The sequence below is a fragment of the Miniopterus natalensis genome, chromosome 12 (genome assembly GCF_054644295.1).
Source record: "Miniopterus natalensis isolate mMinNat1 chromosome 12, mMinNat1.hap1, whole genome shotgun sequence".
Lineage (NCBI taxonomy): Eukaryota > Metazoa > Chordata > Mammalia > Chiroptera > Miniopteridae > Miniopterus > Miniopterus natalensis.
The window spans coordinates 14,260,267-14,280,424 of NC_142092.1; the positions used below are offsets into that span (position 1 = coordinate 14,260,267).

At 36.3% G+C, this 20,158-nt stretch overlaps 1 protein-coding gene across 1 annotated transcript in view; it reads left to right on the forward strand.

Annotated features, from left to right (window-relative positions):
• The window catches only part of PLAA (phospholipase A2 activating protein), a 33,511-nt gene extending 14,726 nt beyond the window's left edge, over window positions 1-18,785 (forward strand). Inside the window, exons 7-14 of the mRNA XM_016220505.2 lie at window positions 1,686-1,855; window positions 5,489-5,646; window positions 6,341-6,560; window positions 8,374-8,445; window positions 11,248-11,316; window positions 14,480-14,581; window positions 16,120-16,284; window positions 18,127-18,785. Coding sequence (XP_016075991.1) covers window positions 1,686-1,855; window positions 5,489-5,646; window positions 6,341-6,560; window positions 8,374-8,445; window positions 11,248-11,316; window positions 14,480-14,581; window positions 16,120-16,284; window positions 18,127-18,692 — 1,522 coding nt within the window. The 3' untranslated portion in view covers window positions 18,693-18,785. The remainder of the gene's footprint in view (window positions 1-1,685; window positions 1,856-5,488; window positions 5,647-6,340; window positions 6,561-8,373; window positions 8,446-11,247; window positions 11,317-14,479; window positions 14,582-16,119; window positions 16,285-18,126) is intronic.
• The last annotated feature ends 1,373 nt before the right edge of the window (window positions 18,786-20,158 follow it).

Below are 20,158 nucleotides of genomic sequence, written 5' to 3' on the forward strand. Positions count from 1 at the left end.
GAAAGCCAATTAGAAAGCAATTGCATTATTAAGGGTGTGAAGTTATGAATATTGGCCCCATAATGCTATTGGATAAATGACCAAAACTGAGATATTGCAGAGGGAAGTGATCAGAAATGGGCGAAAGAAGGATAGAAGCTTCAGACTTCCGGTGATTGGAGTCTGCACTAATAAAAATGGGAATTTGGGAGAACTGGCTTGGTGCACAGGTGATGACTCTGGTTTTAGACTCTGTGGGGTCCAAGTGGTGATCAGCCACACTCATGCCAGTGCATGGTGTAGCCTAACAACTGACATTGAAGATAAAAGTTTGCACAAAAATGTCAAATGATGGACCACCTTTCTCTGAGGGAGGAAGCATAGTGGGGGAGGAGCGAAAACTAAAAGGCTGAATCTTGACATACTGTGAATAGAGAAAAAGAAATCCAGATGTTGAAATTCAGAGATCATAAAGGAGAGATTTTGGAGGGGGAGAGTGATCAGTGTCAACAAGTACATGAGGAATTAAGGATAGAAAGTTGGAAAAGCTTTTGGATTTGGTTTAAAAGATGTTAATGACGTTTACATTAGATTTTGGTAGAAAATGATAGAAGGTAAATAAGGCAATAGTGGATGAAGGATTATAGACTACTCTGACATTGAAGGCAAGGAGAAAAAGCAGTAAGGGATAGAGAGGGTCTAATAAAGTGGAGGGATTTTCCTTTTTCATTGCGCCAGCGGGTGATTTGTTGGCTTAGTTTTTCCCCTCCTTAGCATATTTAAAGTTGAAGAAAAAATAAATGAATTAAAAAAGTGAAATTGCTGTCAGTGGAAGATTATGTAAGGAAGTTTTCTATAGAATTGGGTACAATTGAAAGTAGCTAACTTGCCTTCCTGCCCCAGGATTTAGAATTGAGAAATCATGGAAATGAAGTCATTTTTCTGAGAATAGAGGTTAGGACTGCCATCTAGTCCAAAGGTGAGGCTGTTTTTATTAATTGGGATTACATTGCTAGTTAATGGCATATGAAAGGCAGACTCCATGTTTCCCTAAGGAGTAGATATTGAGCATCTGCTACCTTCTAAGTCTTATGTTGGGTATTTGAGCCCTTAATAAAGTAAACCAGCCCACAACCCTTCTTTATACAGTAACTCCTATGTAATATTGACTTTTAAAGGATACGCTTTGTCTCTAGATTTTTATGATGGTAAATATTTAACTTGGAATGGAAAAGTATGTTAAATATATATTTCTCTGTCCTTTGCCAGAAACTTTCCCCTAGTCTTTTTTTTTTTTTTTAAATATAGTGCTCTTTTAGAAATTTATTGATTTTAGAGAGAGAAAGGGAAAGAGAGAGAGAGAAACATTGATTTGTTGTTCCACTTATTTATGCATTCATTGGTTGATTCTTGCATGTGTCCTGACCAGGGATTGGACCTGCAACCTTGGTATATCCAGATGAAGTTCTAATCAACTGAGCTACCCAGCCAGGGCTTCCCTCGTCTTTTTTCATCCTATACATCGCTTTAGAAAATAATAGAGGATAGTGTGTGCTCAAGTCAGCGTAGTGCTATATTCAGCAATAAATACATAGTAACTTTTCTCATATTCACAAATAAAGATTATTTTTGCTTTGGATCATTCAGATGTGATAACGTTCATACAATGTGACAATGACTTAAAATCAGTTTGTTTTTCCTTATAGTGATGGTATTATTAGAGTGTTTACAGAATCAGTGGATCGGACAGCGAGTGCTGAGGAAATCAAGGCTTTTGAAAAAGAACTCTCTCAGGCAACCATTGATTCCAAAACTGGTGATTTAGGGGACATTAATGCAGAGCAGCTTCCTGGGAGGGAACATCTGAATGAACCTGGTAAATATTTCAGTGTTATGCTTTTTTTTTAATATGTTTTTATTGATTTCAGAGAGAGAAAGGGGAGAGGGAGAGAGAGATAGAAACATCAACAATGAGAGAGAGAGTCATCTATCCGCTGCCTCCTGCTGGGGATCAAGCCCGAACCCCCCCCCCATCCGCAGACCATGCTTGTGCCATCACCTGGAACTGAACCGTGACCTCATGGTTCATAGGTCATCGCTTAACCACTGAGTCACACTGGCCGGGCCAATGTTATCTGGTAGTAAAATTGTTATCAGTTATTCCAAAATTTTGGAATAATTAAAGCGATAAGAAAAGGTTGTTTTGCTACTCATTTATTGTAAAAGTCAAATAACACAGTGCAAAATCACTGCTGGCTCCCTAGTACACAAATCAAGGCAGTCACATCAGACTATGTGGTAGTCATGTGTTCTTCACCAGCACACATAGTTTAAAAAGACAGCAATCTGCCCTCAAAAATATCCTTGATGAAGCATTAAAAATTAATTTTATTGTGTCTTCACCCCTTTAGTACTTTTAAAAAATATTCTGGATGACAATGTAATTACACATACAGGACACCAAAGTACCGTGGTATGTGAAGGGTAAGGAAGGATAAGTACTGGCCTAGTCATTTAAGTTGCAGGCTGAACTATTCACTTTTTTCATGGAATGTCATTTTTATATTGCAGAACGACTAACTAGTTATTCCGGCTTGGGCATTTGGCAGGCCTTTTTTTTTTTTTAAATATATCTTTATTGATTTCAGAGACAGGAAGGGAGAGGGAGAGAGATAGAAACATCAATGATGAGAAAGTCACTGATCAGCTGCCTCCTGCACGCCCCCAACTGGGGATGGAGCCCGCAACCTGGGCATGTACCCTGACCTGGAATCGAACCTCGATCTCCTGGATCCTAGGTTGACGCTCAGCCGCTGAGCTAGGCCTGGCCAGGCTGTCAGGCTGTCAGGCTGTTTTTTAAAAAATGAACAAAGTGAGCTTGTCACTTTAAGGAAAACAACTGATGATATTTTTTGCCAGAGATAAAATTCAAACTTTCAAGTGCGAATTGAAATTTTAGAAAATCTTTATCTGCCACCAGGAGCTTGATAGTTTCCCAATACTTACAAGACTGTTCTAATTATATCAGTAGTACTATTAACAGTGTGATTTTTTATGATACTGAATAATAAAATGTGTAAACGTGGGCGATCTGCATAGTTAATTTAATCAGTATTTTCCAAATGTCAGTTCATAGTGTTACAAAACCATGAATGTATAAAAAGATCTGTTCAAAGTAGAAGGTAGACCAATAGATTTTAGTTTAATAGAGGAAAGCAAATTCACTGATAGGGTTTCAGATTCTAAATTGTAACCTTTAAGGACCTACTCGTACAGTATCCACATTTTTATGAAAAGGCTATTAAACTAGTCTTCTCTTTTTCAACTTTTTTTTTTATACACTTCAACCAAAACAACACATTGCAACAGATTGAATGCACAGGCAGGTATGGCAATTCTAGCTCTCTTCTATCAGAGACTAAAGAGATTTACAAAAATGGGAAACAGTTGCTAGTCTTTTCACTAGATTTCTAAAAATTTATTTTTTCTGAAAATATTTATTTAATATGTACTGGACCTGTTATTGTTTTCCATGAAGTAAATATATTCTCGTTTTTAGGTTCAAATCCAATAAATTAGTTGATAATAACCCACATTAGAAAAAGCTCTCTGGGCTTCTGAATAATTTAACAACTATAGAGATCCTGAAACCAAAACTTTGAGAACCACTTCATGAATATCATGTTTTGATATTTTTACAATTCTTTACAAAATGTAATCTTTTCATTACTGTGTATATACATACAATAAATATTTACTAAGTGCCTAATGTGTGCCAGGCATTGTTCTACACTCTGGGGAGTACGACAGATAACAGAAGATACAAACCTTTCTGTTCTCACAAATCTATGTTCTATATGAGGGGACAGATAATTAAAAAGTAAATATATAAGTTTGTCTGATATTGATAAGTACAATACTATGGGAAAAATAAAGCCAGGGTTGTAGCTGTTTTATCATTTTAAATACAGTGGTCAGGGAATGTGTAATAGGATAGTGCTAGCTGCTGTAACAGATAAACACAGATAAACCCTGAAATGTCAGTGGCTTAACAAGAAAAGTTGATTGCACATTCAGAGTTCAATTGATGACAGGGTGTGCTGGAGCATGTTTGTAGAATAATTTTGCTCTTCAGCGTCACAGGACCCAGGCTGATGGAAGCCACCGTCTTCAACGTGTTGTCAAAGGTTTCTTGAGTGTAGACTTTGATCCACCTAACAGGGTAAAAGTGAGGTTAGAAGATGATGGAAAAGGCCTACAACTGGCCTATATCACCCACCCAGATGGCACTGAGTGTATACTCAGTGTGTAACACCTAGGGACTACAAGATGTGAGGGGCTGAATAGTGTAGTCTCTGTCTAGACAGTCACAGCTCTACTCTATGGAATAGGAGCGTGAATCTCTGGAGGACAGCTAGGTGTCTGCCACTGAAGGCTTTGCTGGGAATGTGACATTCAAGTAAAGTCTTTAAGGAGGCAAGGGAGCAAATCTTGCCAGCAGCTGTGTGAAGAGCATTGGAGGCAGAATAAGTAGCTAGTGCAAAGGCTCCATGGCTGAAGTAGGGTGATGGGTGAGGGGAGAATATAAGGTGCTGTCAGAGATAATGATAGAGGCAGACTATATCTGGGCCCTGTGCTCCGCTGCAGTGACCTAGGCTTTAATCCAGCGTGAGTTGGGAAGTCATTGAAGGGTCTCCAGCCAAGACGTGTCAGGAGCTCCTTAAACCTTTGAAAGAATTTCTGTGGTTGCTGGGTTGAATACAGACTGTAGGGGCCCCAAGGCAGGAGTAGGAGGCGATTGAATAATTCCAACTGAGAAGTGATGGTGGCTTATATGAACGGGTAACAATGGAGATGGTGAGACGAAATAGCTTTCTAGATGTATTTTAAAGACAGAGCTGATAGAATTTGCTAAAGGATTGGCTGTGGGGTTGCAAGAAAGAGGAATGAGACTTCTATACTTTTTGGCCTGAGCAGCTGTGGAAGAATGGAGAGTCATTTACTGAAATGGAAGTGTTATCAGAAGATACTCAGTAATAAAACTTGTTTTAATTTTGATGGGCTAGCTATTTTCTAGAATCAAATTTTTATTTATTTATTTTTAATATATCTTTATTGATTTCAGAGAGAGGAAAGGAGAGGGAGAGATAGAGACAGAAACACCAATGATGAGAGAGTCATTGATGGAGCCCACAACCCGGGCATGTGCCCTGACCGGGAATCGAACCCCGATCACCTGGATCCCAGGTCGACGCTCAACTGCTTAGCCACGCCCGGCCGGGCTAGAATCAAATGTTTTAAACCATTATTTAATAAAGTTTCCTTTTAATCTTTATTTTTTATGCCACTTTCCAGTAGAATTAAAAATAATACATTGATAAAATTTTCTAATAAGCCAAAATACAGATTCTCTTTATGTATAAATTTTAATGTTAACAATTTTCTATCTAAATGTTTTTGAATTTTACTCTGCCATTCTATATTTGATTCTCAAACTTTTTATTTCAAGGCTCTAGAGAAGGACAGACTCGCCTGATCAGAGATGGGGAGAAAGTCGAAGCTTATCAGTGGAGTGTGAGTGAAGGGAGGTGGGTTAAGATCGGCGACGTTGTCGGCTCATCTGGTGCTAATCAGCAAACATCTGGAAAAGTTTTATATGAAGGGAAAGTACGTTGACTTCTGTTTTCTAATTAACCTTTATCGTAAAAGCATCTGACAAATTAAAGGTTTTCGTTTCCCTTTTCTCCATGCTTATAAAATTTTCTTTGGTGTTTTAACACTTAAAAATACATTTCTGTGGGGAAATTCTTTTCCTTGTCTTGAATTAGATTTTTTAAGAATCTCTTTCTGTGTAGGGAGAGCTGCATTTCATAGACAGATTAGGCATTATTTGTCTTTTAGTAATTACTATACATAAGCTGTTCTCAACCACTTTGGATTAGGAGCTTCTGCGCCACTTTTCATCTAATGCTTCATGCCTATATTTAACTTGACAAGACATGAGGGACCCTGCAGGGCAGTGCTTACAATGTCAGAATGTTTTGGTGAGCAGGGCATGGTAACAGTTAATACTTTTGGCCTTGAGATCAACCAAATGGAAACTCCTTCGGCCTTAGAATTAAAATGTAGTAATAATCCATCCCCACCTCCACCCCCAGTGAAATGCTAATCTAGCAGCAAATGCAAGTGGTTGCTATTAATTATATGCCAAGTGGAAAATTTAACAATGTACTTTGGAGAAAGTTTAAGTACTATAATTATTAAAATAAAGAACATGTAAAATCTGTGTTATAAATGTCATTAATACATATGAGCAGATAAGTTAGTAATCATTTGTCTCCTTTTTATATTCCTATTAAAGGAATTTGATTATGTTTTCTCAATTGATGTCAATGAAGGTGGACCATCCTATAAATTGCCATATAACATCAGTGATGATCCCTGGTTAACTGCATACAACTTCTTGCAGAAGAATGATTTGAATCCCATGTTTTTGGATCAAGTGGCAAAATTTATTATTGATAACACAAAAGGTCAAATGTTGGGACTTGGGAACACCAGTTATTCAGATCCATTTACAGGTAAGTTAGAGTTTGTATTAAGTCTTAATGTGTGCCCATCGTTGGTTGATTTTCATTTTTTGATGTGTTTAAAAACCAAGATCTATAATAGATTTTTACTTCACATTTATTTGTAAGCCTGAAATTATATAGTAATTCTGTATTTATAAAAATGATTATAAATTGTCCTGTTACAAAAATATAGTCACACTTTAAGCTAAATAAAAGTAAGAAACTTTACTTTAGTCATTTGAAATGAAAAGAGACTTCTCTCTTCCTTTATGTAGTTACTTTTTATTTTGAAGTTCTGTTTTCGCATGAGACTAAATTGGTTAGTTGTGCATCCCATCTAGGACTGGACTGTGGGTATTTCATTTTATATGTGATTTATATTCCACATGCTCATTTTAAGTCAGTTGTGTGTAACATAGTATACAGTGTCTAAAATTTTGCAAATGGGATTAAGTTTTCAAGCCAGTCCATAAATTATAACACTAATAGTATTAGTCTAAATCCTGGCTCCTAGGAAATAGATTATAATTATAATAGTATTCGCCTGAGTTCTGGGTCCCAGGAACCAAAGCCATGGTACAGGATGAAATAAAATGCTTCCTCTTTTCTTAGGTATAGGGCAAGCTCTAAATAAAATTTTGAAGTTGGTACTGTATTGTTAATATTTTGCTGTTGTCAGTTTGACTCCATTTTCCACATGCTTGTTTTCATTCTTCTTTTATAAGGAAGGACCCCATGTCCTCCTCCTGTCTGAAGTCCTTATATAGATCTGTCTTTTTTTCTTCTTCTTCCATGACAGATACTTCATGTTCCCAAATTATCTCCTCTTTTCAAAATTCCATTTCCAGTTTACATAAGAAAGTTAATTTCATCTGCATGTTGACTTAAACAGAATTATCAGACTGAACTCGCTACTGAACTATAAATGATGCATCCTTCCCAAAAGTTGCACTTTACAAAAAGGGGGGTGGGATTTTTATTATCTGGACATTTTTATTGGTGGAATTTCAGACTGCAGTGCAAGAGGGTGAGCACATGGTTGCAGCATTGTGTAGGCTGTTTTGTGGGCTGAGGACAGATACTAAAGCAGCTGGTTCTATCTGGAATGTAACAGCTATTTGGCTTTTTTGCTCCTCTGAAGCTTAACTTTATAAGCAGCCTTACATATATCTTTTTGTAGATGCCTCTGATTGTTTCCTTAGAGATTCTAATAAAACATATATGCACATACACCACACATTTGTAAAGGTATAAATGGAAGTCTGTTTCTTCTTTTGTAGCACTCGTCCCCTTTGTAATTCTCTTTTCCAGGAGGTTGTAAGCTTCAGTGGATATAAGCAATCATGTTCTCTGCTGGAACCCTAGCACTGAATGCACTGTTAGACACATGAATTAATGAACCCAGGGGTTCTCTAAAAGATTAACATTTGGTGCCTGTGGTTTTGCTAGCAAAAGCAACAGCAGGAATTCTAGTGAATTTGTATAGGAACAGGAACTGATTGTATGTATATATTATTCAGAGACTACCCATAATTTCTCTTTTTATATTTGAATTCCTAGTTATTTTAATATTTAAATGCAAGCGCTAAGATATAATAAAGCATTACAGTTAAAAAAGCAAAGCTTGGTGAACCACTGAGATTTTAGTTTCTTACTAGTCTTTTCATCTGTAACACTTTTTTCTATAATTTCTGTTATTGTCCCATGTAATAGCTTTGCTCTTCTGTTTTCCTCCAAGCTTAGAGTCTTCTAATTTAAATGTTTTGTTATGAAATTCAAAATATTGGCATACTTCAGTCTTTTCTTTTGTTTGCATACACAGGTGGTGGTCGGTATGTTCCAGGCTCTTCATCAGGATCTTCCAACACACTGCCTGCAGCAGATCCTTTTACAGGTGGGATGCAGTTTTGACTGAATACCTTCACTAAACGTGTAGCATTTTACATGATACGGTTTTTACATTTTGGTGATGTCATTCAATTACTGATAATTCCCTTATTTATATGTACAATTTTGAAAGATCTCCTTTTCTTTAACTTCTAATTTTTGCTTTTTCCTGGAGTACTTTTGTGACTGTCCTTATAACTTTTAAATAGCATATTATTATAACATCATTTTCTCCAGTGGTCCTGCCTGTTAGGAGAGTCATTAAGAGCATAGGTTTTAGAGCCAGACAGACCTTGGTTCAAAATTAGGCTCTACCACTTACTTGCTATGAGAAGTTGGCAAGTTACTGAACCTGTCTGAGCCTATTTTTTTTATCTGTGAAATTAGATAATAGGGGAGCCCACCAACCAAGACACAGCATGAGTGCTATCACTGGCAAGATGCTACCGATCATGAGCAGAGAAGGCGCCATGTGAGTCCCTGATATTGGATGGAGCAGTGCAGTCAAGAAGTCTGCCCAGACATATTTGCCTTAGTGTGGAAGGAGACGGTTCACCAGCTACCCAGGATTAGTCTTCCTAATCTAAGTTATTAATTGCCTTCATGAAGCCCTGAAAGTGTTGGTGTGTCTCTTCAAAGTGACTGTTTACCAAGGTATGCATGTCTCAGCGTCACCACTACTGGAAAAAAATGGCCAGACTTGGACTTTAATGCAGCTGAAGAAGTCTGTTTTCAGAATAGTTTTTGATATATTTTATGATGCTGTTATTGGATCTTCATCCGAGTTCCTGGACAATATATCAATCTTGGGAAGAGATTTATAGAGTTTATGGTATCCATTGGCCTTGCTAACATACAATCCTGTCTAAATCATAGATTGCACCAATACAACCTTGGCTCGGTGTCATGAAGTTGTGAATTGCTCTCAGTGAGCTGTCTTCTGTGAATGAATTGGTGGACCAGATGCAAATAGCTGCACCCTGTGCATTGATAACTAGTATATTGCAATAACCAACTATCAAGCTAAATGTTGTGATGGCACAGTGGCTGTTAAGGAAGTCTTTGATGACATAATACAATTTGAAAAGGTAGTAAGGACCTGAAGAGTAGATAAGATGATGATTTTCTCTTATCAGCATATTCAGGCATAGTAATGCGCTGAAACTTAGAACAACAGTTTCCGAATCTCATTGGCAGATCTTTTTTGGAACAGAAAGAACATACCAGGCTTCGAACAATACCAACAAAATCAAGAGAAGTCCATCATAACTGGAGCATGTCTCACTGTTGCACAATGTCAGTAACTCAGAAGATGCAGTGATTACGGAGATATGAAGATAGCATACTAAATGTCCAAGAGAATTATGGAATTATTAGGATAACTGAACCAACTATTATAAAAAATAGATAACAGCGCCAACCAAATTGATATGTTACGAAAATTAAATCGTATAGTACATGTGAAATATTCTATGTGGAATATATTTAAGCCCTTAATATACGTAGCTATTATTATTGTTGATGTTCCCCAATTTTACCAATAGCACTGGTTCCATAGGGTTTACCCACCTTGCTTACAACTTAAGGGCTATCTTTCTTTTCCTGATTTATGTGGTTGTCAAACTTCTAATGTTAATTAGAATCATCTGGGATGCTTGTTTAAATTACTTATTGCAAGGTCTTACCCACAGATTCTGATAAGCTAGGTTAGTGAGGGGGCTAAAAATACTCATGCCCTGCTCCCTCATCTGTGGATTCTGATTAAATTAAATGGTCTTGGGTGTGGTTTGCTGTTAGGTGGTTGTAAAGCTCTCTATAGGTTTCTAAAGTGGAGCCAGTTTGGAGAATCACTACGCTGGTATGTGTGTGCCCTGGGAATCTGCATAGTGAACAGGTACTATCTCTAAATGTCAGAGAACCATATTTAGAAAAGTATGGGACTGCAATCTGCCTCATAATGCCTTGGGCAAGTTATTCAGCCTTTGTGAAATAAAGTATTAAGAGTAATAGTGGTAGCTAATTAATATTAAATGAGTATATGCATATAAGATACTTAGCATGCTAGCTGGCATATAGTAAAAACTCAAATCTTGTTATTTTGTGTTCATTATTTTAATTCTATTTACATGTTTGTAAACTTTTTGTATTTTAGTTTTGCTTGCTTTTCTGCATCTGTTACACTGGTTATACCAACTCCTAGATATTAAATTCAGAGGCTAGAACGATAGCTCATCTTTATTCTTCCCATAAAGGCTGGTCTAGGACTCTGAACTTCTCCAAATTCTGCCGGTTCTCTCTCTCCACATGATTTTCATATTCCTTCCTTTCCCTTTTCAAAGAGACAGCCACAAATATAATCTAAAATATGAGACTGGGCTATTGTCATAGCATCCATAACTCTTACCTAGTCTCTTTTCTGCTTGTTGTATGTGCCAGATAATCCTGTTATTCTGTTTCAGTAGAATAGTTTTAACATTTCACTCTGGAAACCTTTTAATTTCTTTCTCCAATTCACTGATGCTTTTGTAATTCATTAAGCCTTTGTAATTATAATGTATAAGGCATATGATGTTTATTTTATAACTTGAGGATTACTTTCCTGGTTAACATTTATTGGCTACTAACTACATGCCAGGCACTGTTCTAAGCATTTTTCTGTATTGTATTTATAGCCCATTTATTATATATAAAGATACCATGTCAAAGTATGACTAATAATGAAAATAAGTTATTGTATCTGAAGAAGGGCAGTTTGAACTTTTATAATTTGTAGTTACCTTTGCTTAATGGAAGTATTACTGCATTTTAGGTGGAGGTCGTTATGTGCCAGGGTCTGCAAGTACGGGAACTACCATGGCTGGAGTTGATCCATTTACAGGTATACACTTTTCATTTCCTTTTTTTTTAAGATTTTTAAAGTTTACTGAACTTGTGTTTAATAAAAGATAAAGAAAATTGGTGTCTTTTTTCTTGCTGGAGAACTTTTTATATTGTAAATCAAGAACAAACTTCTTGACTTGGCTTTTAGAGTGTTCTCAGAATTGTCATTACTGCACATTAGAATCACCTGGGAGCTTTAGAAAAGGTACTTCACCCTCATTCTTAGAGATGCTCACTTAGTCTGACACTGCTCTGGGTTGGGGCCTTAGCAAGGGCAGTTTCATAATCTTCTCATGCAATTCTAATGTGCAGCCAGGATTGAGAACTGCTGTTATACTTCTGTTCTACTGATGCTGGTTTCCTCAGTACACTCACCAAATCCCAGTTTATTCCAGTCTCTCCTTTGTTTGTTCTTGATGTGTTGAAAATGTAATTCACTACATTACACTGTTTTCTCTTAAGGGGACTCTGAAAAGAATTTGCTTCTATAATTTAGGCCTAGAATATTTGGCCTTCTCCTGAGAAAGTAATTTTTTTTTTATCCTTAGTATCTAGCCTAGAGACTGACAACATCCTACTTCTTCACTGTTGATTATACACAGGCAGCTTTCCTCTATGCTGCATACCAGTAAAGTGCAGGGCTCTTTGTGGTTTACCTCTTGGCATGTATTTTCCCCTACTTTTTTATATAAGAGAGTATGTGTGACATATGTTATTGAGCATAATAAAATAAATACCCATAAACTGCTTAAGAGCTAACTTGGTTTGTGATTTTGTAAGCTATTTTTTCATTTTGGAAGTACCACTGGCTGGCAGTATTGAACACAGTAATTAACATTAAGGACTTTGGAATGAGGAATGCTTAGATTCAAATCTCAGTTCTGTTACTACTTACTCTGTTTGACCTTGAGAAAGCCATCCTGTGTCTGCATCTCTTTTTCTCATTTGTAAACCTGAAATAATATCTTTTAGAGTAGTTAAGACTTTAAAATTATAAAATATATGTAAATCACTTTATACAGAGTAAGTGCTTAGTATTTGTTAGCTATACCTGTTGTAGTTAAAGAGTCTGAAGTTAACAGTGCTGCCTCCCATTTCCAGAAGTCTTTAACAGTCTTTAACAGCTTGGTGTATATACAGGAACTTTATTTACCATATCCCATGCTACTGTCATCTCTCACCACACTAATGAAATAAGGGCCTCCAAATTGGTTTCCCCAGGGCTCGTACTGCAGCTAACGAGCTTGTTATAGTCCGACTTGTTTATGCCCTTTTCTTGATTCAGACCCTTTCATGGCTTCCCATTGAGCATTTCCTCGTCCCATGTATTCTGTTCCTGTCGGCCCCTTTGCTGCCTGGCCAGTACGGGCCTCTGCCAGTTCTTTGAGCATGCCATGCTATTTTCTACCTCAAGAGCTTTGTACACTCTGTTTTCTTTTAGATACTATGACTCTGTTTCTTAGACCACAGATTATTGTTTGTTGGTTTTCTCCTTTTTTAAAAGTTAATTTTGCAGTATAATATATATTGAATTCAGTGAAACTTTTCTGGACATTTACAAAAATCACCTAGTCTATTGTAAGCTTTCATTGCACCCTGTACTTTTCCTTCAGAGAACTTTGTATCATACTTTTTAAAAAATATGTTTTTATTGATTTCAGAGAGAGGAAGGGAGAGGGGGAGAGAGAGAGAGAGATACATCAGTGATGAGAGTTATTGATCAGCTGCCTCCTGCATGCCCCCTACTGGGGATCGAACCCATTACCCGTGCATGCGCCCTGACTGGGAATCAAACTGTGACCTCCAGATTCATGGGTCGATGCTCAACCACCGAGCCAGGCCAGCCGGGCTGTATCATACTTAATGGTTTGGATGGTTCTTGATCTGCATTCTCCTTACCACAACTAGAATCTGATAACCAAGGAGTACCAGCAATGTCCATATAACTCATTTCATCATGTCAACGAATATTTTATGCCTTTTAAGCAGTTAGAATTGATTCTGTGTGTTTATCTCATTACTTTATCTATCTTCCCCCTTGTATTTCTAATATACTGAGAAGGTTAAAATGTTTTATTCATCCTTTTGCAAAATACCTTAATTTTACATTGCAACAAAAATGTATAAATTAAGATTTGAGCCCTTGCTGGTTTGGCTCAGTGGTTAGAGTGTCGACCCACAGACTGAAGGGTCCCAGGCTTGATTGTGGTCAAGGGCATGTACCTCGGTTGCAGGCTCAATGCCTGGCACCGGTCAGGGCAAGTGCAGGAGGCAGCCAATCAATGTGTGTCTCTCACATCAATGTTTCTTTCTTTCTCCCCCTCCCATCTCCGAAAAGCAATGGAGAAAATATCCTCAGGGAAGGATTAAAAAACGAACAAACCAAAAAAAGATTTGAAATGTTACTAAGATATAAATTAGAAATAAATTATACTTTAGGTGAAGTAGTTTTAGTCACTATGAATTTTCATCCTGTCATTTTTTTGTTTATCAGTTACTGTAATATGGACTTAAGAAGTAAAATCGTATAAAAGACTGAAACCCTTGACTTTCAAGAACTTAAAACTTAGGGTGATTTATAAAAATGATATAGAAAATGACAATGCCTACTACATTATCTGGAATAAGCAATAAAAGACATGAGAAGAAAGAGATCAGCATTTCATAATTGTTTTGTATTCTTTGACCTTCAAATGTATAAAAAATATGAGTGTAGAAAATATAAAATAGAGAAGCTTTGTTTTACATATAAGTTCCCATTCTGAAACCAAAATTTATTATATCACATATAAACAGTATATAAAATCTTACAAATGGTTTTTTTTGTTTGTTTTTTAAAATATATCTTTATTGATTTCAGAGAGGAAAGGAGAGGGAGAGAGAGAGATAGAAACATCAATGATGAGAGAGTCATTGATCGGCTGCAGCCCGCAACCCAGGCATGTGCTCTGACCGGGAATCGAACCCCGATCGCCTGGATCCTAGGTTGATGCTTAACCGCTGAGCCACGCCCGGCCAGGCACAAATGGTTTTTCTTTTCTGAGGTTGCTTGTTATTGCATGCCCTGAGTAGTTTTATATCTTAATTTTGAAAACAAAAATGAGAAAAATCTCATTTTTGACCACTTCTTACGATTTTCAACATTTTCTCTCCTATAATAGGGAATAGTGCCTACCGATCAGCTTCATCTAAATCGGTGAATATTTATTTCCCTAAAAAAGAGGCTGTCACTTTTGACCAAGCAAACCCTACACAAATACTAGGTAAGTATATTTTAATTGAATAGTTTTCTCGTATATCCACAGACTCTTTGCCATGCACTCAACGCCATTTCTCCTCCTAACATGAGCTGGGAACTGGGTGCTCCCATGATAGAGACTTCTATTGTTGTATTACACAACTGTGTGGACTACAAGTGCACAATCCGATCATGGACCCTTAATACTTTATAAGACGCCTTATGCAAAAATAAGGTAAATGTTTTATGATGACTTTAATGAGAAGAAAACTAAAGGGGAAAAATGTAAATCCCATCCCCTAAGCTCTTAATTTAAAAAAAAAAAAAATCAGTAAAGCATTTAAAAAATAAAAGTCTTGGCTTTAAAAAATAATTTTTAGAAATAAGGCTATTTAAATTTCCCATTAAAAATGAAACTTGTCAGTTGAATTTGATTGCTTTTTCTGCTAATTTGTTTTTCTGAAAACACAATGACAAGGTGTTTTGGGGTGCAGGGGGCATGGACCAAGAGTACTACCAGCTTTGTTTGCCAAAGATTATGAGAGAATTATTTGAGGTAACATACATACTTCAGTATAAGACAGGGTTTGTGTGTATGTGCATTTTTTTTTTTTAATCAGAATTATTCTTTATACTATCTTTATAAAAATCATTCCTAAGTGTTTTTCTAATTGCTTTATTTTGAACAATAAAGAAGTGTATGTACACCTATGGGCAACTGGCCATTTTTCAACTCATACAATGCATACAAGAGTTCTCTTTTTGCATTTCTTAAATAAACTGTTTTCTATATTCTGATAGTGTTAAAATTTTCAGTGCCAAAAATAGTGAAACAGGTCCGAGTTTCCAGTCATGATTGGTACAAATTTGTAAATTCAGACAATTCATATTCTTAAAACTTTTGTGATGGGAATTGGTTTTTTTTTTCATGTTTTGAAATAAAAGTTTTTGAGGATACTGTTAGATGACTCAAAGTAGCATTAATGACGACAAGGATGCTGATATCGAAGGTGCGTGTGAAGAGTTTAAAACAAATTGTTTTCTGAAATATGAATATGGTCGGAAGTCAGTTATTTCCATGTGTTTAAAATAATGTGACGTCAAAGGTGCAGATGGAACTAAGTCGATAAATTATTATAAATAGATATTTAAGTTTTTAACTATTTCTTTGACAATACTGAAAATTGATATAAGTTAGCTAAAAGTTATTATCAATTTTCTCATTGAGAAAATAGGGGAGTGTCTTCTATGTGGCTATATATGACGTGTTACTGCTTTGAAAACCATTCAAAGTATGATATACTTTAAAACTTATTCAAAGCAGAAAGCTTTGGAAGATCTTAGAAAATAACAGGTAAAATAAAAACCACAGTAAGTAACCTTTCAGCTTAAAAATACTCACAGGCCTTATCCTTATTTTATGGTCTTCAGTAATTGCCATGAAAAGTCTTACTTCCTTCCCCATAGTGTATGGTAGAGTACTTATTGGAAAATTTGACATTTATGTATTTTACCTGGCTGATTACAGTTAGAGAATTTTGAAGGTTTGGTTTTGGGTTCTAGGTAAATTGAAGGAGCTTAATGGAACTGCACCTGAAGAGAAGAAGTTAACTGAGGATGACCTGATACTTCTTGAGAAGATACTATCTCTAATATGTAATAGTTCCTCAGAAAAACCCACAGCCCAGCAACTTCAGATTTTGTGGAAAGCTATTAACTGGCCTGAAGGTACAGAAACACTCTTTAAAATGTAATTAGAAAGCAGGAAGTATGTCTTTTCATTTCTGTCAATATTACAGGTGTTTCTAGATTAAATAAAAGTTAACCTGAGTAGTTGTAATTCATGTTATAAAAAACTTCACAGAAAGGATTACCATATCACCGTAAGTCATAGTTTTGTTTTGCTCACACTTGTTGAGAATCTGAAGGTATTGTAATGACCCCATACATGTACCATTTTGTATTCTATTTCAGGGCATTTGTGGATCCCCTGCCAGTGATCCAAGAAACTCTTTGTGACCTGTTAACCCTAGGCTACAAACATATGCTATAAGGATTTTTTCTTTTTTTAGTAAATTAACTTTATTTTTAAACTTTTTTTTATTGAGGTAACACTGGTTGTTATAACATTATGTAAGGTTCAGGTATACAGTATTACAATTTGATATCTGTATACACTGTAGAATGCTCACCACCAAAGGTCTAGTTTCTGTTTGTTACCATACATTTAATTTTTAATTCTAAAAATGTCCTCTCCCCTGTTCTTTTTTTGTGCTATTGATTTATTGGAGGGGGGGGGAAATCATTTATCCTACAAAATGTCTGTGGATTTGAATGATCACTTAATTTAATGAGCTGCTCTCTCTCTATAGTCCTACTAGACTAGTTAGATTCTGGTTCAGTAGTTTTTTTAAGGTGAATAGCCAGACACAATGGGTCCAGGCCGCCTGTCACTACTTGAGCCAAATTAAGCAGAGACAAGGTTGAATGATATATGAGCGTTTATTCCAATAACGCCAGCAGTATGGAAAGAGCAGCAGGCCATCCTGTAATTTCTGCTCTTACATCCCTGCTAGATGGCTGATTATATATGGGTAAGGGAAAAGGTCTGCATGCAGGAGGCAGGCCGCGTAGGATAAGGGCTGCAGGGTCCGTGGTCCCTGTGTCTCTTTACAGGACCTTGAAGTCCAATAACATGGTAGTTAATTTTCTATGATGTTAAAACCCAGCTCAGCCTGTTCCTGGGCCCAGAGAATGGTCAGCATTCCTGAGGCAAAATCCTGGGGTCAGGGTCCAGGCACAGTAACCAAATCAAAGCATGTCCTGTCTTTGGTTTGTCTCAAAATGTATTTTCTGAGTAATGGACCCATCGGGCTCTGAGGTGTTTTATCTTTTTGTAACACATCCTTGGGACACATCCTCCAGTTTCCCAGGGTCTGTAAGAAAATCTGTCTATAGTTAGTAAGGCAAATAATCATTAAACCACTGTGGTTCTAGTTTATTGCGTTCCCTTCCCCCATCAAGTACCCTTTATAAATGATATTGCAAACTGCATTTATATCACAAGGCACATAATTTCTGGTTTCCTCACTTTCAGTGATGCTTAAGAGTTTTTAGTGCATTTATTCAGATGGTGTCTACCCAGTCCCTTGAATATAAAGCTCTCCACCAATCTGAAAGCATCCTACTAGCATCTGTGAACTAGAATTATATAAAAAACATTCTCCAATTCTTTGGTCTTGTTACAGGGTTTTAAAAAGCAGGGTCCCAATCCCATTTATTCTACCAGGATTTATTGAAAACTTACTGTGTGTCAGCTGTTTGATAACCCAAGAGAGTTACATTATTTTTAAAACATATATTATCTTGTAGCAATAAGTCTAGTCTTTATAAATATGAAAAATCAATTAACATAGTTTTAGAACTATGTGCATTTTAAACCAGGTACATGATTTTTAACCCTTTCTGAAATGAGCATGTGTTAGTTTTGTAACAAGAAATAAAATCCTTAAAAACTGAGTAACAGTCACAGGAATTTCATAAATATTAATGAATTTTTCTTCTTAATAGATATCGTCTTTCCTGCGCTTGACATTCTTCGGTTGTCAATTAAACATCCCAGTGTGAATGAGAACTTCTGCAATGAAAAGGAAGGGGCTCAGTTCAGCAGTCATCTTATCAGTCTTCTGAACCCTAAAGGAAAGCCAGCAAACCAGCTGCTTGCTCTGAGGACTTTTTGCAATTGTTTTGTTGGCCAGGCAGGACAAAAGCTCATGATGTCCCAGAGGGAAGCACTGATGTCCCATGCAATAGAACTGAAATCAGGGAGCAATAAGAACATTCACATTGCTCTGGCTACCTTGACCCTGAACTATTCTGTTTGTTTTCATAAAGACCATAACATTGAAGGAAAAGCTCAATGCTTGTCAGTAATTAGCACAATCTTCGAAGTTGTACAAGACCTAGAAGCCACTTTTAGACTTCTTGTGGCTCTTGGAACACTGATTAGTGATGATTCAAATGCTGTACAATTAGCCAAGTCTTTAGGTGTTGATTCTCAAATAAAAAAATATGCCTCAGTATCAGAACCAGCCAAAGTAAGTGAATGCTGTAGACTTATCCTAAATTTGCTGTAACAATGGGGAAGGGGTTGAGATTTTAAACTGATTTTTCTCACATTTTACATGACTGATAAAAGATCATTAAAAAATGCTATGGATTAAGTAAAACTTCAGATCTTGTCATTGGGGGGGGGAGACAAAGAAGAAATGAAATTTTTGCACTGGTAAACTGTGAGATTTTCCTGTATAATGTGGGTAGGTTTTCAAGAATTTATAGAGACAAATTAAGAATGAGCTATAATCAATAACAACTACAGTGACATAATTTCTGTATTTTAGAGACACAGGAAAAGACAAGCTTTTATCTACATAATCTGTTTTTACTAATTATATACCCCTAATTGTTCATTGTTGATGGTTTTCTTTTATTGAATTTCTGCTCTGCTCATTTTCATTGCTGCGTTATTTGAACAGCACTGATACAAGGTCTTGTTTTAGGATAACTACCTTAGAAATTTTAAAAAATTAAGTTTGTTGTAAATGATTCCACATATTGAAAAGATATAAAATAATTTGTTCATTTAAGTCATTTGTAAATAGAAAGCGAATTTGTTTGATGGCTTATTTTTAGATAAAGCAAAAGCAAATTACTAAGCTATGTTAGGTTGTGTATCAATTCAGACAGATGAGGCTTCAAGTTAACTCGAGGCTTATGATGTAGTTTCTTTGGCCCTTCACTGTCAGGTAATTTCGAGTTTTGAAATTTGATTGCTTATTTTTGGTCATTTTCATTATCTCAAAGGGAATTTGGAATGCATTAAATTTTAGGCAATCTGCCCTAGCTGGTGTCACTCAGTCAGTTAGGCGATGCCCTGTACACCAAAAGTTTGCCAGTTCTATTCATGGTCAGGGCACATGCCTGGGTTTTGGGCTCCATCCCCGGTGTAGGCAATGTGCAAGCAAGAATAAATCAAACTAGGTTATTTGCAAGTCCAGAGCCTGTCCTGTGAAATCAGTATTTTTGAGCCACTACCATGGTCCAGGTGCTGTGCTAACTACTTTGATATTTAATTCCCAAAACCCCTTAAATGAATTGTGATGTTATCTCTGTATATTTAGAAGTAAGGATAATGGGATGAGTTGTGATAGGAAAAAAAAAAGTGCATACTATGCTGTGCTCTACTTCCTAGAGTCACAAGTTTGTGAACATCCTAGCAACTAACACAAAGAAGGAACCCTATTAATCATGTAATTTATTGTGTCTAAGAAAACCGCAATTAAGATAAGTGTAACTTCCTATTTTAAAAAGTTGGAAAGATCTTTTCATAAAGAGGACTTTGCATAAAATAGCAGTATTCTCAACATTTATGTTATATAAAACTGAATTTCCTGGCTTAATGCCAAATTGTAGTCAAAGAAGAACAATTCCCCAATAGGGGAGGAAAAGATTCTGATTGTTTAGATTAATCCAAGGAAAAACTTGGAATGTCAAAAATGAATGGGTAAAATATAAATAGAGGGGATATGTATTTTCCCAAGTA